The 25,625-nt window shown below is 41.7% G+C and overlaps 2 protein-coding genes across 2 annotated transcripts; one reads left to right on the top strand and one right to left on the bottom strand.

Annotated features, from left to right (window-relative positions):
* The first annotated feature begins 718 nt into the window (after window positions 1–718).
* On the top strand, window positions 719–10,212 carry gpc2 (glypican 2). The gene is made up of 12 exons (XM_076288177.1): window positions 719–741; window positions 2,760–2,890; window positions 4,986–5,144; window positions 5,439–5,573; window positions 5,821–5,996; window positions 6,449–6,529; window positions 6,794–6,959; window positions 7,357–7,487; window positions 8,122–8,268; window positions 8,655–8,791; window positions 9,052–9,224; window positions 9,932–10,212. Exons 1-12 carry the CDS (start codon window positions 719–721, stop codon window positions 10,210–10,212), a joined length of 1,740 nt encoding a protein of 579 aa, XP_076144292.1.
* A 1,490-nt stretch (window positions 10,213–11,702) lies between these two features.
* Window positions 11,703–25,333, bottom strand: LOC143125273 (integrin alpha-6-like). The gene is made up of 25 exons (XM_076286610.1): window positions 25,143–25,333; window positions 24,680–24,807; window positions 23,607–23,683; window positions 23,097–23,352; window positions 22,580–22,696; window positions 22,212–22,300; window positions 21,615–21,736; window positions 20,887–21,086; window positions 20,388–20,476; window positions 20,115–20,239; window positions 19,232–19,321; window positions 19,074–19,138; window positions 18,656–18,744; window positions 16,918–17,033; window positions 16,670–16,826; window positions 16,356–16,430; window positions 16,176–16,255; window positions 15,839–15,913; window positions 15,363–15,468; window positions 15,067–15,243; window positions 14,593–14,703; window positions 14,301–14,411; window positions 14,018–14,116; window positions 13,341–13,466; window positions 11,703–11,708 (listed from the first exon to the last, which is right to left on the bottom strand). Exons 1-25 carry the CDS (start codon window positions 25,331–25,333, stop codon window positions 11,703–11,705), a joined length of 2,877 nt encoding a protein of 958 aa, XP_076142725.1.
* Between the last annotated feature and the right edge of the window lie 292 nt (window positions 25,334–25,625).

Here is a 25,625-nt window from a genome sequence, read left to right on the forward strand (position 1 = left end):
GATGAAAGGTTGAACTGATCAGCTGACTGAGATATAATTAAAAAGTTCAGCTGAAATTAAAGTGTTGATCTTCATTTTCATCCTAAATCGATCACCAAGTGTGCGATAGCTCTACCAAAACGTCTCCCCAGAGAGGTGTGTCTGCGTTTTGAGTGTGTGTGTGTGTTCTTGGTCATGTGCAATTCTCTATCAGCTGTCGTTGACATCAAGTCAAAGCTAACTGCGCTGCAGCCGTAAACCAATCACAAACATATTGCCTAAGAGTGAGACGTTCAGCAGGGACAGCAGTCGAGACACACTAGCTATGGTTATAGTTAAAGTTGCATAACCTGGAAATAAGCTGCAATTCAACGCCCGTCGACCTGTCTTGTTTTCTACGCAATTTATGAGGTACCTGACTTCATTTCTCAAATCTCAGAAGAAAGTTTCCTATTTTACCTCAGTAACGTTAGTTGTATCTAACGTTGGTAAACATTATGTTATAACGTTAGCAATGTGCTGCCGTTAATGTGCTAGCACTACATTATGTTAGCCATTATATTTTGTTGTTTGCTGCTGTTAACAGTAACGTTAACGTTAACATTACATCCACTAACTAACGTTATACAACCAGTTTAATTGAAACCAACAGAGTAACTAAAAAAACGAATATGCACAAGGCAGCCTGTTAACGTTTAATTACTCCAGATCCTGCACATTTAGCCAATGTCTCGATTTAATGTCAACAAAGTTACTGATGTGTATTTAACCAGCTTACTTGACCTTATTTTAAAACGAAAAACAACTGGTTGGTTTGCTTCACTGGCTTGCTAAGCAAAATGGTTAGTTAGTGGAGACGTTTAAGTTACCTCAAGCAAGATTTGGAACTAAAGTTAGCTGTCTGGCTGGCTAGCCAGGGTATTTTTTCTGTCATGTAACCAACATTACAGCCTTTCCTTGATCACCAACTTACCAGTACGTGTCTTGCAGTTTTAACGTCAGACCTTAAGTTTGAAATGGCTTCATTAATTTACCTGTGTTGAATGATGAACGCGGTAGCTGGCTGAACACTTGTTTCAGATTGACAAATATAGTTAGCTTGGTCTGGCTAGATGCACACTGTTCAATTCGAGGTACACAAGATCGTTACCCTCTCCCTGACTCTGTTTACCTCAGGTTATGCTCAGGCAATCAAGGGCGGGAAGAACATTCCAAGCTTGAGGTGGCCTGTATTCTGATTGGCTATAAGCCCATCTTTACCTGTAACGTTGATTTCTGATTAGTGATCATTCATGTATTGTCCTGTAAATTCCCCCTCCTTTTTATCATGTCACTTAAAATGGTTTTGAGAGTGTGGAGTCCTGCTCTTTTAATTTTACCATTTTACAGCCTATTAAACTGCCATGCTACCCAACTGCCGATGTTTGTAGGGCAAGTCTCCTCTGAGTAGCAATTATTACAATCTCTAAGATTATCTTTTCTGTTAATGATCTGATTTGAATGAAGTTTGGATCTGCATGCACACACACACACAAACACACACAAACACACACACACACAGTTGGTACCTCTTCCTCAGCTAGATCAATAATAGTGTGCATTTCAATCAAGATCAGGGAGGCAGCTGGTGAATATAACATCTGTTTCACTCACACAGAGAGAGAGAAAGAGAGAGAGAGTTTACAGAGCACAGATCAGGGACAGAGTTGAAAGGCTAATTGCTGGCCTCCTTTACTGAGCTAGGGACATGCAATGGTCATTGGCCATCATAATAAACAAACAGAAAAAAGGGAGAAATATGTCTATATTATTTCTTAGGGCCAGACATATTTGGTTCACAGACTAGCCAGCTCCCTGTGGGGACTGGGAGTGGTTAGGGATTTTGAAAAAAAAAAAAAAAAAAAAAGTTGGCTAGTATAGCTGGCTATGCCAATCTATTAATGCAAATGAAACCATGAATAATTCTTGAAAGGTAATCACACCGTCAGCATGAATTTTAACCAGCAAATCGTCACTTTGCATTTTGTTCTTTTTCACACACTCCTTACAAAACATTGGTGTTCTAAAAGGGAAAGAATAATTGTACTCCACCTTGGATGGGATGGAGCCTATCCTTCGGGTATACTGCCTAATTATACGGGGGAAGCCAAATTGCCGGTCTACTCATTTTGGGTTTTGGAGGATGGGCTATCCTGTCTGATGCGCCCCCACCCCAGCCCTGTGCTTGTCTTCCCCTCCTCCCTCCCCGCAACGCCCTCCACACACCTCCCCGTTGTCTCCAGCTCGGTCCTCTGGCTGCGAGTCTCATTGTTCTGACATAGATCGAAAAGCAAGGGATGGCTGCTGACGGCTAGCGCAAGTGAAGTCTGTTACATACACTCGCGGCATAGGACAAAGAAAAATACTTCTCAACAAAAGGCTTGTTGGAGTAGCCCACTCAAGGACAATTTTGCCGAAATCTTTGTCAATTAAATGGTGTATTGGCAAGGCTATGAAATGGTGCTGACAAGAATGACTTAATTTGTTAAAACAAATGGAAGGTCTAGTCCACCTCACTGGATATATCGAATCGCTACGTTAAAACAACCACGCTCGCCAGTCATTGTTCCGTTTCTTGTTCGGACGTATTTCTTGGAATTGATTTTGTCCTAAGTATCCGTCTTGACGGTTTCAGGCTAACGGTAGGCTACTGGGGCGTGGGTGTAGTCACTGGGCACCTTTAAATGTGTTCAAGCTAAGATGGTTTATCAGTTTTCACTGAAACGATGTTCGCCGGTGGCGCTGTGCGTGTTGACTGTCCTGGCATGGAGTTGGGGTTCTGCCATGGCGGGTCGGAGTTGCACCGAGACACGACAGGTGTATGGAGAGAAGGGTTACAGCCTCAGCACTGCCCCGCTGACACAGATATCTGGTAAGACTCTCGCCAGCCACATGGGAAAACTCAGGAGTCGTGGAGACTGTTGCAATGTGTTACTCACAGCATGATTATATGCTTATGCTTGTAGGTTGTCCCAGTATACAGCGTAAGAGTTATAAATAACTTTTCTTCACAACAGGCTACTTCAAGTCGATGTGTACTGTGAAACGAATTTGTGCTTAGAATCACAAAAGAGGCCATAAAGAAGTTGACATGTCTGTGTTGTTCAGTCGTAACATTGAAAGCTTCATTCATTCCATCTAATATCGGGCAGCCAGCCTCACCCATAATTAGGTTACCCCTTAATGGCAGCCTCGCCTGCCATCGCATTGAGGGCTCTATCAATTTATTCTTGTCTGTCAATTTCTCGCCGAATTTTTCATGTCTGTACAAAGGAAAGCCTATAATTATATTAGGTCAGGTTTGTGACAGACAGTGGCCATTAGGAAGGATAATTTGACCATAAGTGTGTGTAGGTGTGTGTGTGTGGTCTGTCTAGGCCTACATATTAGGAGGAGAGGATAACAGACAGGAAGAGACAGACAGAAGGATAGAGAACTGATAGGGTGTGTGTGTGTAGGCCCATACAGTAGGTAACAATGGCTGTATTTTGGAATGTCTGTGTTAAAGTGGAAGCCATGCTGTGTGGTTATATAAATAATCAGCAAATGCAGTACGCAACCCAGAGCAGTGTGTGTGTGTGTGTGTGTGTGTGTGTGTGTGTGTGTGTGTTTGTGTGTGTGTGTGTGTGTATTGTTATCTCCATCTGAGTCTTGGCACGGGGTCCCGTGGGCCAGGGGAGCAGATGGCTCAGAGAAAAGGATGATGAGAGAGAGAGAGAGAGAGAGTTTATAGATGGAACATGGAAGAGAGGGATGAGGAGGACTGAACAAAAGGAGGAAAAGACTGGCATGATTCAGCCAGTGCATGGTCATTATGTATGGTTTAGGCTAGTTTAATATAGTAACATTAACTCTGCCAAGACATTGTCATAGAAAACCTAGGTTATCCCATTGTGTCTCAGAAGAGAATGCATCCTATACAAAAAGACAAATGATATCGGCTCACAGAAAGCTGGCATGTTGTCATTTTGGATTGACTCCAACATATTCTCCACAAAACCATAAAAAAACATAATAGGAACGTAATTCAAACTAATTGCACCTCATTCAAGCCCCAGAGGGGCCTTTTCCCTGAGGTGTCACTCACGGCTGGGTTTTTAAAACACCGATTGAAATGACCCAGAGATTTTGATCAAACAGCTGCTCTGTTGGTCCTCAGTGGATGAGCCTGTACTCACAGAGCCAGCCGAATGTGACAAAGTTGAGTGCTGGAAAATGTGTTTCAACATCTGCTCGGCCCAACTGGTTAATTAGGTACAGTTGGGAGTGTGTTTGGGGAATTTGGCTGCTGGGCTGCCACATTGCAATGACACTCATGCTCACACACTAGCTAACACATCAACACACTTATATCCCACTTGCAAACTATTGGGACCAAGGATGTATATTTTTATTATTTTATGTTTATTTTTGAGGATTTACCTATACATTTATTAGAAGTAGGCCTTTTGGTATTTCTTCTATACATGTTTCAAGTGTTTGTTTCTGATCTAACCTGAACTAAACAACTCGCAATTCTAACCTTTTCCAGCCAGTTTGTCCATTTGTGATTGGCCTGTCTGTAACCCAGGCATTTCAGACTCATATTAGGCAGTGGGTCCGATTTGTTGGACTGAGATCTCAAAGGGGGCATCCCTATCATTTTTCCGCATGGGTATCAAGTTGTTGTTTGATGATATACTCCTTTGCTAAACCCACTATGAGCAAACAAGTGCAAATCATGTACTGCTGTCATATACTGTTCTTTCTTTTTTGAAGTACCCTACCTTCTATGTCAGTTTGTTATCTGCATCTTCCTTCCAGATGATGGTTTTAGTGCTATAGGTTTAATCAATGTATCATATAATAGGGATATTGTTTATTACACATTATCAAAGACAACTGGATGTGAATATCTGCTGGATCTGGCCCCTGGGCCATATCTTTGACACCCCTGCTTTAACCCGTCTCTTCTCTAATTGGTTCAGGTGAACACCTGAGGCTCTGCCCACAGGACTACACCTGCTGCTCCACCCTGATGGAGGAAACGCTGGCAGGCCAGAGCGAGAGCGACTTCCTGTCCGCCATCGACGACAGCAGCCAGTTCCTCCTCACCTCCTTCACTCAGAGGCACCGCAAGTTTGATGGTAAGGAGAGCTCAAGAGACCACGGCTTAACAAAGTAACTGACTGACATCAAACTTAAATCACCAGCAGGAGCATGAGCATTAACTGCATTTCGTTTTCTATGTACTTTTACTCTGCACAATGACAATAAAGTTGAATCTAATCTAATAATCTAAATTCAGGCTCGCAGTCAATATAGTTATGTTGTTGACTGAGGTCTCATTCTTAGGGATCATTCTGATGATATAAGCTTGTTATCAGTTATACATCAAGCAGTATAATATATTAATATGTTGGTGTGTCCTCAAATTCCAGAGTTTTTCAGAGAGCTTACGGACCTGGCAGAGAAGTCCATGAATCAGATGTTCACCAAGACCTATGGTCGTATTTACACCCAGAATTCACATGTCTTCCAGAACCTGTTTGTTGAACTCCGTCGTTATTACTCCGGTGAGCACAATACTGATTATATATCCTTGTATCACCAGCCTAACAATAAAAGCAAGGAGTTAATGTCTCCACGATCATGTGGTAAAATCCCCAGTCATACATTCTTATGTTATGCACAACTATGCTAACATAATTAGTGCTGTTACTCATTGTGGGTAACAGTGCAATATGAACAATATCAGATTGCCTTTTTGCACATCTCCCGTTGGTTTTCCATGGATGTTGATGCGTTTGGTCTTGCTTGCAGGGGGCACTGTGAGCCTAGGAGAGGTTATGGCTGAGTTCTGGTCTCGGCTAGTTGAGCGAATGTTCTCCCTGGTCAATCCCCAGTACCAGTTCAGTGAGGACTACTTGGAGTGTGTCAGCAAACATGCAGAACAGCTTCAGCCTTTTGGAGATGTGCCTCGTAAGCTCCGCATACAGGTATTCTAGAATGATGCTTTCTCTCATGAGGAATGAAATGAAATGAATGTTTAAACCAATGTAGAGCTTATCCTCAATACCCAAATGTGCACGCATCACAATGAAATTAATCTCTAATGGATTACCTTCAGATTTACTGACTTTGAGGGCATGTCATCCCCAAGACGAGTGAATATTTGTGTTGACAGCTGAGTGATAATCTTCCAGCAGAAACGCCTTAGCGGGTGACTCAGGGGTGTCAGGCTGCATAATAAACGAATGATGATACACATTCAGCCTGTTCCCTTTCAGACAGAGATGTGCTGCACAACATCACGTTGCAGTGCTTTACCTTGGTAACAAGAACTCCCTCTTTCATCTCTCTCTCTTTCTCTCGCCCCCTCTTTTTCTCTCGCCCTCCCTCTTCCTTGATTTCTTTCTTCCTTTCTTTCTTTCTTTCATTCTGTCTGTAGGTGTCCAGGGCTTTCATAGCAGCCAGAGAGCTTGTCCAAGGCCTTGCCACTGGTCGTGACATTGTGAGCAAAGCAGTAAAGGTTTGTAGTGTCTTTCCTTGTTAAAGTATTTATGATGGTTGAGGAGTACACAGTGGCACCTCATCTGCGTGACAAGCATGAATCATCCCCCTATCTCTCACTTTCTCTCTTTTCTTCACTACCTTGCACTCTTTCATTTCTGTCTCTCTCTCTCTTCCCCTGTCCCTCTCTTTTTCTTTTTTGCTCTCTCGTTTTTGTGTCTGTCTTACCCTGTTTCTTTTTCTTTCTTTCTTTCTCTCTCTCTCTCCCTCTCTGTTTCTCTAGCTGAATGTTGGATCTGAGTGTGTCCGTGCCCTGATGCGCCAGTGGTACTGCCCACTCTGTCGAGGGATACCCACGGTCAAGCCCTGCCACTCACTGTGCCTTAACGTGATGAAGGGTTGCCTGGCCAATCAGGCAGACTTGGACTCGGAATGGAACAATTTCATTGGTAAGAGAAAAAGTGGGAGGGGTCTCCAATTTAGCAGATTTGGAATAATGCAATCATGAATTATGGTATTAATTCCATAAACAATAGTGGTGGAGCATAAATAACACAGAATCATTATCAGAGTTCAAATCATTATCAGAATTCTGCCACATTCTAAATTCCTTATCTCTGCCTGTTTCTTCCCTGCTCTCACAATCTCATTCTTCTGTCTATCTGCCTGCTTATCTTTATCTTTCCTCTGCCTATCTCGTAATCTGTCTGTCTGCCTGTCTCACTTTCTCCCTCAACTCCTATCTCTTTTCCTATCCCCCCCCCCCCCACCACCACCCACCCATATCTCTCCCTCACCACCCCCACATCCCCTCTCCCCCATCTGCCGTTGCTCTCCCCATGTCAGATGCACTGGTGGTGGTAGCTGATAAGCTGGGAGGTCCCTTCAACATGGAGCTGGCTGCTGACTCCATTGCTGTCAAGGTGTCGGAGGGGATCATGCACATGCAGGAGAACAGTGTCACCATCTCCACCAAGGCAAGGCTACACACAGGCACAGCAAATGGGGCCTTTAAGATAGCAATGCTAAAATCCTGTTAAGGACACAAATTATTGGGCATAATGTCCCATGACATTCCATATCAGCACTGAATGCACAAGGCATTAAACTTAATAAAAATATTTTTGGAATGTTTTTTGAAATGGGGTCTGTGTTGACCCAAGACAGTGGGACACCAAAATGAAACACTGACACCAGTGTAAAACAAGTTCCCTTCTATAGCGCACTCTAGTGGTCACATCCTTTAATGATCCTAGATGTTCATTACTTTTCCCTGATTTTTACAGCAGGCTGATGCTAATTAAGTACACTTACTCATTCATGAGCCATTTTAATTAGCTTAAGCTAAATGACGGGCACAGTATTTTAAACAGCTAGGACGCTCTGATCTCTCAGATCTTCAGACAAGTATTTTCTTCCCTGCTCTCACAATCTCATTCTTCTGTCTTTTTGTCTACTTATTTTTATCTTTCCTTTATCAAGGCGTTCTCTTTTGCTGTGGTCTGTTATGATATGTTGTGTTGCATTGTGTCTTGGCTCACTAAACCCATATGAACATGCTTGCAGTCACTCTTCGGTGAAGTATGTTTTTTATTATTATTTTAACCACAGGTGTTCCAGGGCTGTGGCCATCCCAGGCCTGCACCGAGCAGGTCCAAGCGCTCCCCTAAGGAACCGCGTGGAAACAGGAAACCATTCCGGAACTACAGCCCTGAGGAGAGACCCACCACTGCTGCCGGAACCAACCTGGACCGCCTGGTAAAGATATGAGAGCTACAGGGGGAGAAATAGAGTGGAAGGACTGGTGATTGTAAAACTTTGAAATGGCAACAGAAAAAGGTTTAAATGGCAACTGATAAAGTATCACATTTTAAGAGGCCCATAGGGAGTTTTTGTCTAAAACTTACTAGCTAAGAACAAACAGCTTTCCTTGCACAAACCACTGCAAATTTGGCACCAAGAACAGCTGGATAACTTTGTAACTTATTTTATACTGTTAGGATGACACAAAATGTATTAATTTGAAAACGCAAAAAAACCCTGCAAACCTCCACACTGTTACTTTGGTTGTTGATGTGTAAACATGTACGTTCTGTAGCCATCTCTAGTGTTTTTTGACAAGTGTGTGTGTGGGCCATGTCCAGGTGTCCGATCTGAAGGAGCGCTTGCGCCCCATGAAGGGCTTCTGGGTGTCCCTGCCGCATACTGTCTGCAATGATGACAAAATAGCCGCGGACGTTACCAACGAGGACCGATGTTGGAACGGACAAACTCGAGGACGGTGAGTATTATACAATATTCTATTCTATTGTGATTACATATAAGTGTATTTGGTCATATTTTTCTGGTGTTTTGAACTGTTAGCACTTTTAGGAAATAAATCAGCATGTTTGTATATCCATGCAATGTTTCTTTAATGCGTCAGTAAACACTGATGTGTGAAGCTACATTTTCAGCCATACCGTAGGGAACTGAGACAATGCCATCTGCATCCACCATCATGGTCTAACTATATTATTATGTTGTGTGTGTGTGTGTCAGGTATTTGCCGGATGTGACTGGAGACGGTCTGGTCAGTCAAATCAACAACCCCGAGGTGGAGGTGGACATCGCCCGGCCGGACATCCGCACCCGCCAGCTTATTATGGAGCTGCGTGTAGCCACCAACCGCCTGAGGCACGCCCAGGCAGGACAGGACACAGACTTTGTGGACAGTGAGTTTGACCCGACCTGTAATTAATATCCTAAATCATTCTGGTCTTTCACTATGCTAGAATATATGCATATCCTCTTATGCTGGTACTGAATAGATACAGTCACATTTGTATGATTTCAGTTAGATAGTCCAAGTTATGGATAGCCTGCTATATTCTTTTAATGTGTTCTCATGGACAGTGAGTCTGCATAGTCATAAATACTGCAACCAAAAGTATAGAGTGCACTGACTCTTGATATGCCGTTTACTATTTACATTTTACCAGTAGAGTTCAATCATGATCTCTTTAAAAAGAGGTTTTAAGATGTTTTATTTCCCAACTATTAGCCGTGGCTTATACATTGATTTTGCTAAATTTCTTCAGCTATGAGGTTAATACACGGGGGCAGTTAATATGGTATTAATATGTTTTAGTTTTTTTTTTTTTTACTTGCATAAAACACTGTCCTGCAGCTTATACACAATGCGGCTTATATAGACCCTTTCAAGAGAGTTCCATTATCAGCATCATAGTTGGCCCCACAAGACTTCCGTTTTAACATTCCATATGTTATCTTAATGCAGAGGAAGTAGATTGGGGCCCAAATAGAACGTTCAAGCATTGTTTTTGTTTTTATTGTTGAAAGGGTCTATACAAGAAATGACTGTATTGAACCTTACAAAAACGAACACGAGTCACCCTCGCCTGTTTTCCTGTCCCTGCAGCCGAGGGTGAGGACAGTAGTGGCTCAGGGGGCGGGGATGGAGGAGAGAGGTACAGCGATGATTGGCCGGGCTATGGCCCCTACTCCCCGCCCTACAGCAAGGTACCACGGAACCCTAGCAACCCTAGCCGACCCACCCGCCCGCGTGACCGGACCGGAACCAAGTGGAACCGGGCCAACCAGGGCCGGGGGAAGTCAGCTGCCACGCCTTCACTCACAGCCTCTCACGCCCCCCTCGTCAGTCTGTCACTGGTGCTCTCTCTCGCCCCCTTGTGGAGGTAACCTGCTATGGCTGTAGGCTGTAGTACAGATTTGGACAGAGGATACAGGGGGAGAAAAGAATGTCATAGTGAAAACATTGTGCCATTGTCTTTCTAAAGCACATCAGCCCAATAGATGATGCAAAATGTCTCAGTGAACCACCAGCTGATTTTTTAATAGGTATTGCAAAAATTCCCAATCAGAAATATCACCCTAATATTATTAAGATACAACAATAGCACAAATGAGGTGAAGGTCAAGGTTAAATAATCCCACTAGCATCAGAGGTGACTGTAAACTTGGGCAGCTAATGGTTTAATCATTTCAAATATGAAAACTCTCAAGCAGTATCTCTCCTAGTCATTATTCATAAAAAAGTCAGGATTTCAGTATGTACATGTTTGTGTAAATATCCACGTACACACACGCATTAATCATTTTTAAATTACAATTATTGAACCATCATTGAGAATTAGCAAACTCAGAATTAGCAGTCCAACCGCATCATGTTAGTCTTACTTTTGAACTCTATGCAGTTTGTAAATCACTGAGCTAAATAGCATCTTTTTAATGTAACAATCTCTTTAGTTGAATCAATGGGTCGGGGTTGTCCTTTCTACCTGATCTAAGCCAAGCACCTTTCTCATAAATCAATGAGAGTACTGACGTTACAAATGATGTGTTGTGCATCACTCACAATGAGCAGTTTTTCATATATCAAAACAAAACACAAAAACAGTCAGACTCTGTAAAGGACAAAATGCCATGTTCACCATTAGGAAACTAAGAGTGTGTGAAATTCAGAAGACCATACACATAGAACAAAACATTTTTTTAACAATGAAAAGTGCATCCCATGTCTATTTTTCAGACTGGTGATGGGAATTTAGATATGTGATCCCCTGTGCACACAGTGGCCCTGAGCAGTGCTGAGGGCATCCATGAAATCCTTGACCTTTTTTTGTTCAGCACCTGGGATGTGCACAAAGTCTCCTTGGAAGTAAGCATCCATGAAAGCCTGGCATTGTTCGCCAACATGGCACAGGCATTCTTATTGGTGTCTTATTGTGATAGATTTGTAAGGGTTTCTAATGTTTGGGTCTAGGCTACATGTTTAGTGTATGCCTTTATTTATGTATTTATTTATTATTTATTTTAAAGTACTTATGAATGTTAAATTTGCAGATGTAACTGCTGAATGTTGAAACCAGAGGAGTGTGAATTCAGTTTACTTCTTGTTATTCCATAAACGTGTAGCCTTTTTTTAGAGGAGTCCAGTTTGTTGGATTTACTTTTACCTTTTTAACTTGGAGTGAAGCGAGGTCCATTTTGGTACTCTTAGTTTAATGATGTACTGTAGGTTTTTTCTTTTTTTTTTTAATGGAATCGCTGCTGGTCTGATGAAAGGTTTTTGTGTTGAATGGCAGCATTGTCAAGACTGTAGGGCTTTCTGTCTGAGTGAAAAAGGCGAGATGACCTTGATGAAATGACAGAAAATGGGAAAGAAGACCTTAGTCCTGTGGAAGGATGCACAGTGCATGGGTTCCACTGATAAATAGTCCAGTGATGAAAGGCAAATGAAAAAAGAGACCGTGTTAGTTTGTGATGGCAAAACAGATGGAGACGGAGAGAGAGAGGGAAACATACAGATGGACTGTGTATTGGCCTTGATGAGAGAGAGAGAAACAAGAAGTATGGCAAAAAGAGTGGGAGGAGAGGAAATGTACAAACAGAACACATGAAGTGTGAATGAAAGGATTAAACAAGTTAGATGTGAAACAAATGGAAGCAAAGGGAGAAGAAAAACAAAAGCCTTCTGAATGTTGAAGCACACACCTTATTTTTACTAATGTTTGCATATCATTATTTGTGTGCTATGGATGGTGTGTGTGCACGCGCATGTGTGCGTGCGTGTGTGTGTGTGTCTGTCTGTCTGTCTGTCATTACATTAGTTTGGTGGTGTAGTAATACTAAATCAACTGTTCAATCCTTGAGATGGGCTGTTTCTGCCTATTGCATATGACAATACCACAAAACAAAACTCATACAGTAAGGTGACTGACTACACCAATGTACAGTAGATTGTTCTGGTACTCTTTATGTCACGTAGTCCATAATGTCCATACCACTTTAGAAATGATAACTAAATAAAAAAAACACACACAATTGTCGTTTTGAGGAAAGCACAAGTTGAAAAGAGTTTGGTCCAATCAAAATGACCAATTTGTAAACTCCATGATACAATCATTGATACCATTGTTAGGTAATTGTACAGTGATGGCACAAGTCAACATGACCTTTTGTTTGAATGTTCCACTGTGATGTAAATGTTTTTAACCCGTATTCCTAACTGTCAGGAACACATTGTGTATGTGAAACCAATGAATAAAATGCTTGTTTGATCTATAAATGTTTTTTTTTTTTTTTGTAGGAAACCAATCAGGAAATTTAAAAAATACAAAAAAATGCATAGAAAAAGTATGTAATGTTGAAACAGGTATCAACTCAGAAGTCTTTGTACTGTAGAACCACAGATTTGTCTCTCTGGTCAGGAATGCTAGCCAGCTCCCAGTGTGTAACAAGGCCATTCCCATACATCTAGAAGGTGCTACGATTTGAACACAACCTGTGCTCAAGTAAAGCTGTAAGTAAAGCCAATGGTGACCGTCGTAATGCATTCAGTGCTTTCCAGAGGGATGTTCTGAGACAACGTGATATTCTCTCTTGTTTCTGCCACACATCGGACGACTGAAGCAGCCACGCTAGAGGAAAGGGGATGAACATGATCAAACTCTATGTATGCACATATTTTCATAAACCCAGACCCAAGCATGCATGCACTGATGCATATGCATAGGTAAGGTTATGGTATGTGAAACAAGACCATGTAATGTCTGGATTATGCTATTGCATATCATATGCAAGAATTTTTTAATTTTTACAATACTGTGTTTCTTCCGATAAAAAACACTTGCCATTTCCATATGGCTCAAAGCTCACTTCTAGCTGCCTGTGTAATGATTAACTTTAGATGAATATAAAAGTGTTGCTATCAGATGTACACCAACATTCTTGGCCTGATGGTTCATTTGAATATTAACTCTGACAGGTGTGCAGGAGCACATTAACATTTCATACAGCAGCACTACCTTCCACAGCAGGAAGCCCAGGAGAGCCAATAGGACCAGGGCCAGCAGGAGGGATAACACGATCACCCACCAGGGCACCCTGCGGTGCAGCAACGACTTCCGCTCAGGGAACACCGTCAGCTTCACCTGCAGGGGGCGCACAAACCAGGCCTCAGCAAGACTGACCCCAATAACTCCACCACACTGCTGTGCTAGTACATCTAGTATATCTATTGGATGCTTTTATCCCAAAGCCATTTGCAGGTACAGGTATGCAGCTTGGGCGTTCACTCGTCACACCCATAATCTTGGTGTTGTTAGTATCTTGTTCTGATGGTTAAATTACTGGAAGACTATCCAACTAGAGCAATATCTATAATTATACAAAACATTAATGATGGCAACAATAACAAAATCTGTGGTGTTACTATTAATTTTAAAAGTTGAATTGAAGCTGTTAAACTACAAATGTTTTTTTTTTTTTAAGTATTTCATTAGATCTATAGTATATTGACTAGTAATATCGTATTTGTTTTTGTGATTCTGTTTTTTTTTTTTTAGGATTTTATGCGATGTGAATTAGACAGTATCCTTCATCATTTTAATTGATGCTATTAAAGGAGCCTGGTATTGATCATGAAGTGTCTATGTGTGTGTGCACCTGCATTGGACTAAGCCCAAGTGGGAACATACTTTACCTGAGTAGGAGGGCTCCTGAGGCCGATATTTTTTGGAGCTGAATGGATGCTGAGCGAGGCATTGAACACAATGTCCAGGTAGTTCAAGGACTCGTACTCCTGGCAGGGCAGACAGAGACACTTGCAGACACTTTGTACATTGTATTGTGTAGTTGAAAGGATTTCAAGTAGCCTACATGAGGTTTCAAAGCTAGGTGTCTGTTGGGTACCATCTGTGTCTGGGGTTTTCATGAATGATGCACAGATTGCTACTTATCATGCTGTGCCTTCTAAACCCACATACCTCAAGAAATGTGCTGTTCCACAAACGAGATCTGAGATGGACCACTGCTTTATCTTCCAGGCCAAGTAGGGGACACTTTATAGTGACGCATTGTGCTTCTCCACCACAAACCTGAGAAGTAAGAAAGGATATGTACGTATTTCTTTGTTTATAAGTTTAACATTGTTTTCATTATGTTCTGTTGTAAGGTAAATTACGTTGCTTACCACACCCACTCACACACACTCAACACACGTGCACACACACACACACACACAAACACACCAATCACATTATCAAAGGATTTCATTACCAATGTTTTGTATTTCCTTTTTCTTCCAAATATGGATAATATTCCGTCAGTGCTCAGGGCCTCCAGATCCGACTCCTCAGCCTGTCGCTTGCCTCTGGACGTGCCTTGAGCCTGGAGAGGAGTTGCAAATGCACATTTCCGTAAAACTGGTGTAGAAATATGCACAAACACTTTAGCTTCACACCTACTCAGAATTAGTTGAAGTCAATGAATTGGACTGTCTCTACTCCTTAGAACAGTTAAATAATCAGGACATTTACAATTTGGGGTTAAGTGCCTTGCTCAAAGGCACAGCGGTGGAAATTGGGAATTGAACCCACAAGTTTTCAGGCTACTGCATGCTACCCCAGCTCCTTAGCCACTATACTACTAGATAGATAGATAGATAGATAGAAAGATAGAAAGAATTCATCCCAAGGGAAACTTTAGATACTAAAATGACATACTACCACTGGGAGTCAATGGCCTGATTACCTTGATGTGTTGGAGAGGACTGATTTCCTGTGTGGGAGAGCAGGACATTTTTTGACCATCTTTCCCCTCGATCTGCACCAAATACAGGAGCCATTTCCCATTTTTATTTAGTTTGGGCCAATGAATGTCCAGTGACACTGTGGCTAATGATGTCAGAGGTAGTCCCAGATTGCTGATCTAGAAATCAAACGTGTTAGATTGTGCACTGTCACAGGCTTGCACATTACAACAGTACATGGTGTAGTATATCTAAATAAACTAGATTTGAAAATGAATTGATAGGAATTTTCACGTACCGTAAAGTTGTATTCGACCAGACTACCAATGTCTTGCTCTGATGTCATTTCACTGTCCACGTTCGCCTTCTCTCCAACTACTGACACCTGGGATGGGCTTACATGACTGGCAACCCCAGAATTCATGTTAACACAACATTTCCATGATGTTTACACGTGTAGAGAGATTCAATGCACAATTGCATGAAAGTGCACGGATGTGCAGCTAGTGAATAATCTATCATGTAGAAATACCATGTATTTAAACCTACATCAAGACCCATAAACCATGCTACTCTGCTCAAGAAAGAAGACTGTTGATTTACTTCTAGTGAACTTACATGTATGTTTATTTTTCAGGAATAATTCAGATATGGCAAACATGGGTTTCTGATAGCATAGGCAATCATGCTGTGGTTTAAGGCATGCACAACTGATATACTGTCCATACAGGAATACATGAATACGTAATAATGAAGTATTGATAACATGCTCACCTATACACCAGCAGGTTAAGATCAAAGATGATTCTGCCTCTGGTGGCCACTGCTGATATATTCTGAGAGCTGGTCCTGTGGCCAAAGGTGAACTTTGTTAAAAGAAATGACTCACTATCAGGTTACAGGACACTATCAGTCTCATGAGCAAACATTCAACCCAAGTTGAAGCCAGTCATAAAGTCTGAGATTACTCAAATGGGAAGAACATTTGGGGTGAAATTAAATGTCTCCTCAACCAAACTTTATGCAAACAGAATTCAGCAGAATCTGTACACATTGACAACGCAAAGGCCTACTGTCCAGAATGAAATGGTTCCCCCAGAGTTAAGCTCACGTTTGCAGTTGAAGGGTAACATTGACATCTGAAGTGCTCAAGGTGATATTCATTGTAGTCAGTGTAATGTACAAATCAACCTGAAAAACAAACCACAATATTATTTAGAAGCTCCCAAGTATTAATGATGTGAAACAGCTGAGTTTGTGTTCACATACCTAATCATTTAAACTGGCTCACCTCTCCATCTCTGGGTAAAGGGTCTCCTAAGCGACATGTCACCAGGGTGCCATTGGCATTAGCAGTGCAGTACACCTGCACATAGCCCCAGTGTAGAAATAAAGAAGAGAGAAGGAGAGCAAGAAAAAGAGAAAGTAAAGATATACCAAAAGAAGGAGGCAGAGAGAAAGATAGAGACATATTATAACACACTGCATGTTTGTGCATCACGTTCAGCCAAATCTGCAAAGCGCTGGCTGCATGAAGTCGAATGAGCCTATTCAGATATTCAGAGCGGATATGACACACAGGAAATGCCCTGTATGCTGACTCACAGATTTCTCCTTGGAAAAGTAGGACATGTAAAAGATTGGGCCTGGGATGGTGGCAACCAGCTGAGTGTCGTAGGCGTTCTCTCCTCCTTTATTTGTCACCGTTATCTTCAGATCAATCTTTTTGTCACTGGCAGAAATCACTGCTGTGCCATTCTCACTGTATTTCAAAACATCAAATAGAATGACACTCCACCACATTTTTTTTTACAATATGTTACTTATCTAAAAAAAGAAGAATTTCAGACTACCTTCTCAATGGTGTGAAGAGGTCTGTATCTTTATTTCTGGATACAAATTGATACTGTAGATCCAGGTTACTTCTACAGATGTTGTCGTTCCCACATCCAAGATTTACAAATTTGAACTGTAAAAACAAACATGGAGGACTTCTGTGAGTGGACTCATAAGCTTTACAGATGTACTGTGTAAATCCAATCAGAGCAAGTCCAGAAGCAGGTCATGTTTTATTTTTTAAATGAAGCTGTGGAACCTCCTCATGTTAATATGTTGGGGTGACCTCTTTCTCCAAGCTGTCTGTCTCTGTAATGCTTACCCTCTTCCACAATATCATAGAGAACCACTCCTAATTATTCACAATGGCAAACCCTGATATCAATAGCATATACACACAGTCATACACACAATCTCTCTCTCTCTCTCTGTCTGTGTGTGTGTCTCTCTCTCATACACACACAGACACAGACACACACCCACACGTGTAAACACGCCAACTCACACACCACACACCTCAGCTGTGCGTTTGTTCTGTGGTGAGGTGACAGGTTTCAGCTCAGGCAGCGAACTGAGTGCTGACCGGTGGCTGGACATGGCACCCAGGAGGGATGAAGACACACTAATGGGGATCGCCCTCACCTTGTCCTGGATGTCCGTCTGGGAAGAGAGGTCGGCTCTGTTAAAAACCCGCCCTGTTACTTCATACAGTGTGTTCTGTACAGTACGGTGCATTCTACAGTAATGTACACCAGAGAGGGTTAAAGCGGAGCTAGTAATCAAGGATCTTTGTGTACACTCTGTACAATGCCCAATGAATTGCATATACTTAAATGTGTTGAATACTCATTCAAATAATATCTAAAAACTCTCAGACCACAAAACAATAAATATACATTTTTTCAAATATATAATCAAATAGAAAAGCCTTATCAAATATGAAATATACTGATAAAAAGGGCTGTTGAATTCAACCAAAAGAGACAGAGGACCCCATACCTTTAGTCGGAGCTCTGTGCTTACACACTCCTTATTTGGACCCCGGAGCCTAAGAGTGCCCTGAGACCAGAGATGGCAAAAATAAATTTTTTCATACTCAAGTAGACGGAAAGATTCTGGTAAACGCATGTACTGATTCAGCTTCTTCACTCAAGTAAGGGTGACAAAGTACAGGTTCTGATATGTACACAAAGAAGGACTAGTTTACTGTGTTTCTGGCCTTATTCCAATACTAGAAATATTCTAATTTAACTCTATAACTATTTCACTGCACCTGAAATTACCTGCTTGATGCCTTGTGCCAAACCAAGTATGAAGTTGCAAAGAAACAAACATTCTGATTGGGGTAAGGTTGCTTGCAGAATAGGCCAAGTAAATGACAAACAACAAAAAATAAGATGTTTTCTCATCTTTAACATGTCCTGATAAAGCATTAGATTTGACAAAAAAGTTTTCTGTTATCATGGAACCATTATTTATTTTTTTTTGGCGTTCCACTCTGTAGCACCCCTGCATGTGTCGCAAAGGCTAGCTAGTAGCTACTCCCTTTTGTGGCACTATCGTCCCATCCATTTAGGCTGAAATTGGAATTGATATTGAGGAATGAAAGTAAAATGTGGTCAGAAAAAATGGTACTCAAGTACAGATATCTGAAAATGCTACTTGAAGGAATCGACTTGTACATGTTGTACAAGATGTACTTGTTCTCACAAGATGGCGGCGAGTATTGAGTATTTGTACTTTGTTACTTCTAACCTCTGCTTGGGATGGATCTTTGAAGGCGACCCGAGATGGCAGATTCCACTCCCTCCTCTGACTGTCTATTTCCAGCATGTAGCGGATATCTGCATGGGGTAAATGAAGATGTCAGGATTGGCAGAGCACCACCAGATGCTGACACAGTACATCAGCCATGGCATATCAGGCTTGGCCTATCCACCGTGGCACATCAGGTAGAGTCCACTGGCTGCAGGACATTAGGGTGGCATGTAGACTGCCTCATATCACTGTGGTTTATGTGGATCTCTGCCACTGAATACCATTGTAATGTCAGGAAATAATATGTTTGGTCAGGAAAAGTCTTCAAGTGACCAATCCTCTGAAGTAATATTGTTTTGTGATTGACAGCTTATGATGCTGGACTGGACTAATGTGCTGTTCCTTGTATACTTACTTATGTCTGGCTTGTAGGTGGCTGGATGTGTGGTGAAACTAAAACAGGACTGGACAGTAATTGAGCTGAATAATTGGAAAAAAAAAGACCTTCACAACCAGTTTTTTAGATACTTGGGAGGAATTTTATGTATTTGTTTGTGTTCCAGTAAAACTAACCATTGACGCAGATCACAATTGTAATTTTTTACATCGATTTTATCAGGGGTTATCTTCAAGGTCTTCTCAATATTTATGACTGGTTTTGCCCTGGGGAAATAAGATAATTCAGAATCACATGTGCCCTGGTATAGAAAACACATATAAACAGCATCACAACATACAGACGTCCCAAGTCTCCCGGACGTTCCGGGAGTCTCCCGCATATTGATAGCGCCTCCCTGACGCCCGCAAATTAGATAAAATCTCCGGAATCTAGATCAAGAGCTCACACGCCAGACCGAGACTTGAAATCGCGTGTGCATCTGAGTGTAGCGCGCACAAGACGGGGGAGAGAGAGGGGTGGTGCGTGTGTGCCTGAGCGCATCCAAGACAGAGAGCATCCTGATTAGCCTGTTTCGCTAAATAAACCAATCAGTTTTCAGTGTATAGGCTTTTTATCTATTTTCTCCCAAACTTAATCAGTTCAGTGTATCTAGGAACAGGAGCTTCATGGCAGAGTCAGTGCCCCCAAAAAAGGAAAATGTAAGACCCATTTCAAAGTGTACCCTTGTCTCATAATCATAAGAGTAAAAAATAATGACAGGCCTAGTCTTGCACGCTGCACTGTTTGTAACAGTGCCTTTAGCATTGCCCATGGCGGGTTAAATGATAGCAAAAAACATGTTGAAGTGAGTTTAACTAGTGTCAATTCATGTACATGAAAAGAAGAAACTACCAAAATCTACATTGGTGTACTGACTAGACATTATATTATTTATTTATTATTATTATTATTATTTATTTATTTATTTATTTATTTTATTTTTTTTTTGGGGGGGGGGGCTTCGTGATATCTCCCTGAAATTACTTTTTGCAGGTTGGGATGTCTGCAAAATATTACCTGTAAACAAATACAGAATCTGAGAGAGTCCCCACAGCTACATCTGGATATCCATTCTCATCTACGTCCATGTTCCCCGCTAAGGAATATCCAAATAACTTTACACCACCTTCGCCTTTTATTATCTGAAATGTTCAACAAATATACATTAATTCAGTACAAACTTCTCTTTCTTTTGTATTTTTGTAAACACAACATCTCTGAAAATATTGTACAAGTAGACGGTTGGCTGACAGTATGGCATGGTGTGTTCTGTAGAATGTGTTTACTGGCCTGTGCGGGTGTCTTTAGAATTCCCTCCGCAGAGCCATGGTGAATGTAGACATGTCCGGGTCCCTCATACGGTGCTCCTATTGCAATATCTGTTATGAAAGTTAATGAACATCTCTGTCAAAAAAAAAAAAAACATGGACTCCACACACAGAAGGACTTCTGGCTGAAGCTTAATGTCTTTGCCCAAAACAGAACAAAACAAAAGAATCAATGTTTATGTTGATACTACTTTATACTATAAGGCTATATTTGATAGTTTGCTCATGGAAAAAGGAATACTAGTGTACACAAATGGCTAAATTCATGATGTGTGCTTTATACATCTCTAGGGCTGCCTGTCTGTGATAGCAAAATATAGGTTAAAAGAAAGACAAGCATTCCAGTTTGCCTTTGTAGTGTTTTGTGGTCATCTCCTCCTAGACAGAACATGGGGATAAAAGCTCTTTTCTTGTGCTTGATTGCATTCACAAAAGACACCAGAGAGGGCTTTTCAGCTGACCTTGGAATCTGTCTTGATTGACATCACCGATGCTTCCAACTGCCAGCCCGAACATGGAGTCCTTTTTTCCTTGGAGACAGACAGGCTCAAGATTGTTCCAGTCTCTGCCTCCGGCTCGATTGATGTAGACGTAGACGGCACCTCCCACATCTCCATCTTTTTTAAAGTACTGGGGAGCGCCCACCACCAGGTCATCCCACCTTCATCAAAGATACTGTATAATTATATGGTACTTCTGGATAAATAACAAAGATGCTATTCTGAAGTTGTGGCAAAATAAAGAACGTAAACTAATTTAGTATTAACAGTAGATATGGGCTTGATACTGCACTAACACCAACCAGACTATCATAAGGCCCATTCAGTTTTACTTCATAAATGAATATTGGTGATACAGTATAGGGGCCATCTAACTGTCATAGTTGTCACTGTATGTATCTCCCTGTGATCCAGGTCAAGCATAATACGCTTCTCCACCACTATTTCCCCACACTTAGGGCATTTTTTACCCCTGAGAGGCTGGGTGTTTGCCCCTGAGAGGCTGGGCGTTTCCCACTGAGAGGCTGGGCTTTTATAACTGAGAGATGCCCTATGCTGCAGAAAACAAACAACAACAAAAAAAACCTCTGCCAGAACAAACATTATGGCAGGCTAATTAACATGAATGTTTCAAACCTGCACTTTGTGTCAAAAAATCATGCCGACCTCTGTTCTAAACAGCAGCTCACCCATCTGCGTTGAGGTCCACCACTGCGAGGTCATAGCCAAAGGACGAGGCCAGCCCAGGCTCAGTGAGACGGTGTGCCAGACCCAGACCTTTTGTTCCATCTTCACTCCGGAGCAGTAGCACCTACACACACCGACAGGTACATTTACCTTTACAGTTGCATTCATGTGTGAATTTTACATACATTGAATATTCGAGGAGGAGGAATGCAAGCCCAAGTGAGGTGCTGGCCAGGAGGTTATCATGAATAAGGACAGGGTAGCTGCACACACTCATCTCTTTTTAAGTTATCTATTCAAGCAGCTGTCTGTTTAGCAGTTCATTCTAAGTCACTTACTACTATTTACAGAGAGAGGCCTAAGAAAGTTTGGGTGTAAGGTTCAGGGATCCCAGCCTTGGGTAGACCAGAGTGTCAGACAGTAGAGATGCATGAGATTCACACATAGAGACTTACAGATATTTGAGGGCCCCGGAAAGGCTCCTCTGTATGGATATACATGTATGAGTGGCGCGCATACATCCTATGTACGGATATACATTTATGAGTGGTGTGCATACATCCTCTGTACGGATATACATTTATGAGTGGCGCGCATACCTCGCCACTGTGTCCAGCTCTGGGGGCTCCAGTCACGATGATCAGCTCCCCTTTATTGGTCAGGCTGGTGCTGGAGCCTATGGAGAATCCTGCATGGACATGACACACACAAACACGTTAAAAGCATCTGGTATGTGGTTAGTGTAATATAACATTTTGGAAAAAAAACATATCTTTTAACACACCCCAAAAAATCATTAAAACGATTAATTAAAATCTACAATCATCAGTGTGGTCTTGTTAGAACACAAAACTTTTTTACGACCCACATTACATACAAGAGCTCTGTAAAAAATATATGGTGGTATCTGGTTATTAACACAGCTAAATTAACAGTAAAATTATTAAAGAGTGGGAGTCACGTGTACCTAAATAACTGCTGATGTTGACAGGAATGAGCATGGGGTTGTTCTCTCCCTCATCCCCGGTTTCCAGTAATTTAGGATAATCCACATCCCAGTCTATCGGCTCTAGACGCACGATACCTGCAGTGTCACAAAATGGGGGTTTATAGAGGGAGGGATTTCTAGAATGTACTTTCATCAACCACTAAAGTGGATCTTATGTAGTAAACCTCAGAATGACTCATGCCTGAACAAAAAAGGACATTTTCATGTAAAAGAATGGGCGTAAAGTTATTACAGATATACAGTATACTGTATAAATATATAGTATATGTGTAAGTGTATGTGTATATGGGTGTGTGTTTGTGTGTATGTATGTGAGAGAGAGAGAGAGAGAGAGTGTGTGTGTGTGTGTGAGAGAGAGAGAGAGAGAGAGAGAGAGTGTGTGTGTGTGTGTGTGTGTGTGTGTGTATATGAGTATAATTATACTCATAATTATACTAATAAATAAACATATACAGACACCTTCACCACAACTTACCCTTCCAGTCGTAGCCCCCTGGGGCTCCATATAGGATGTGCTTCTTGTCACTGGTGAAGGCAGGAGAGACTCCCTGTTGGCAGTAGCCAAAGAATTCCTTGGTCCTTCCCCCCGGCCTTGCCAGACGGCCTCCCTCAGCACAGAACGGGTCTCGCTCCTCTACTTGCTCCTGCAGGTCCTGCTCCAGGACTATGCAGCGCCCAGGCATCACCCGAGACTCCTCCGACTTCCCTCTCTGGTAGCGGTGGGCACACACCTGAGAAAGAGAAAGAGAGAGAGAGAGAAAGAGAAAGAGGAAGGTGACCTCTGACCTTGATTACCACATCCTCATTTTTTCAACACATCAGAAGGAAAAAGTACCATTTTATTCCCCAACCCCCAGGTAAGTGTAATATGTTTGAGTTATGATTACCAAATAAATATTGTAAGTTCATTCAATACATACAGTATGCATTTCAAAGCCACAACAAACATTTCAGTGCAAGTGTTCAGACAATTTAACGACCTTACCACAACCTTTCCCCCAGGGCCCTGGCTCCGAACTCTCACTCCCATCCACTGGTTCTCTTTGTGGTCCTCCGCAGTTTCTAGAGAAACAGCAGAACATGTACAGACCTGCAACTCCACTTTCACACACCAGCACAGTGGCCATTCATCACACATGCATTCGTCTTGTTTTTTATTCACATTGTAGATTACCTTAATCTATTCACATTGTAGATTAAGTCAAATCAAGTCAAGTTTATTTATATTTATACTCAGAGGTCATTCAATGTAGCCTGATGAGCCAGACCACATCAAGATGTAGGGTCTGGGGACTCACCATTCGCAGACCTCAGTCCGAGATAATCGGTTGTCTTTCAAATTCCCTCTGCACGCAATAGGATAGCGCTTACAACTCATGAGTTCCACGTTTTCCCACCAGCGGAGCTAGTTGGCTAGTTCAAACTTTTGCCAAATTAAAAAAAGCTTAACTCATGTCACGCTGTTCGGCAACAGCAACATCCATCTTCTTTGTTTTCAAGTAGCAGGGAATTCACGCCGAACCGTTGCAACTCTGCCATCAATCGTTATTATTATATATATATATATATATATATATATATATATATATATTATAATTATGTCAAGCCCGCCTACCAACGCTAGACTACAGTACATTCAATGTGCTTTACATAAACAAAACAGTAATAGCAAATAAAACCATAGAAAGGCAATAGTCAAAGAATAGTTCAAACGGTAAAAATCATGATTAAAAAGAAAACACAAAACATATAAGGTAAAATAATTAAAAAATAAAGAATTATTCAAAAGAAAAATATTTACATTGGCAACTCAGTGCAGCTAGCAGAAGGCATCTGAGAACAGTTTGGTCTTAAGTCTAGATTTAAAACTGGCTAGTTGGGGCCTTTTCGATGTCATCCGAACGTTGGTTCCAGAGATGACAGTAGGTTTTACTAACAGGTTTTTCACCTGAGACCTGAGTGGTCTAGAAGGTGTAAACATACAACACATATACCTTTTTGCTGCTTTGTGAAAAGCCTTTGTTAGATTGCTAAATATTGGGAGGAGTGGACACAAACCTGTTGTGTCAAACTGGATGTGGTGACAGTCATTGGGTTCAGTTGTGAAACCACAGCCATACAGTCCTCCTGTTACATTTGCCCTCTGCTTCCCCAAGGCTTTGGCATGAGGAGCACCTACTAGCAATCTGCATTATGAAACACAATGGTCATTACTAGATATGTATCCATTTCATACATTTCTCCTAGATATGTATCCATTTAATACATTTCTCCTAATTCTAATAAAAAAAAAAATCTCAATTTGATCAAAATATCAATATTAGTTTTGACAATGCAAAAAAACACCATCTAAGCCTACAGCCTTGCCACATAAACCAATAGCATATTCACCAGAGACGAGTTTACAACAGCAGGTATGCAATGTTATGGTTACGGTGATGTCCTGCTGCCCTATCCGTGTGCAGGGAGAGGCCAACACAAACAGAGTAGAGTACAGAGAGACCAGGCTTCAAGCACTCACACTTTACGCTCCCCCATTTGTTTCTGGTGATGCATGGCCAGAGAGAAACCAAACAGACTCTCCGCCTCCCCGTCTTTCCTCAGTGCGCCATCCGTGTCCAAGTTAAAGGCTGAGATGCCGACGAACTGACACAAGCCCAGAGCGAGCGACACTAGCGTCAGCATGTTGTGGCTCTGGCTCAGTGGGGCCATTGTGTAAGCGGTCACTGCTCAGGTGCTGTGCTTAGCATGTGCCCAGCGATTTATGAGCTCTGTGGGCCTGCTGCTGCAGAAGTAACTGCTGGGTGTGGCTCCACTCTGCTTTCCCCTCATGGCTGAGGACAGAAGGGTGTGGATGAGTGAACAACTGTATATTGACTCAAGATAACCTGCTGTGTTAATAATTGCCTTGCTCAATGAGAACTCAGTGAGAAAAAGGATTTGTCCTTTGATCCCTATAACATTATTGTTTTCCCAGAAACACACAACAGGCATGCCACAGATA

This window comes from Alosa pseudoharengus, unplaced genomic scaffold (genome assembly GCF_046254945.1).
Source record: "Alosa pseudoharengus isolate Yale_2024_CS ecotype anadromous, Long Island Sound unplaced genomic scaffold, YU_APseudo_1.1 YU_APseudo_1.1_scf_16, whole genome shotgun sequence".
Taxonomy (NCBI): domain Eukaryota; kingdom Metazoa; phylum Chordata; class Actinopteri; order Clupeiformes; family Clupeidae; genus Alosa; species Alosa pseudoharengus.

Coding starts and splice junctions, on each gene's coding strand:
- gpc2 (XM_076288177.1), top strand. CDS start 719: ATGTCAACAAAGTTACTGATGTG. Junction 5,997..6,448: donor CTCGTAAGCTCCGCATACAG/GTATTCTAGAAT, acceptor TTCTGTCTGTAG/GTGTCCAGGGCTTTCATAGC. Junction 8,792..9,051: donor AACGGACAAACTCGAGGACG/GTGAGTATTATA, acceptor TGTGTGTGTCAG/GTATTTGCCGGATGTGACTG.
- LOC143125273 (XM_076286610.1), bottom strand. CDS start 25,333: ATGGCCCCACTGAGCCAGAGCCACAACATGCTGACGCTAGTGTCGCTC. Junction 22,301..22,579: donor CAACATCAGCAGTTATTTAG/GTACACGTGACT, acceptor ATGTCCATGCAG/GATTCTCCATAGGCTCCAGC. Junction 14,704..15,066: donor GTCCTCTCCAACACATCAAG/GTAATCAGGCCA, acceptor ACTCCTCTCCAG/GCTCAAGGCACGTCCAGAGG.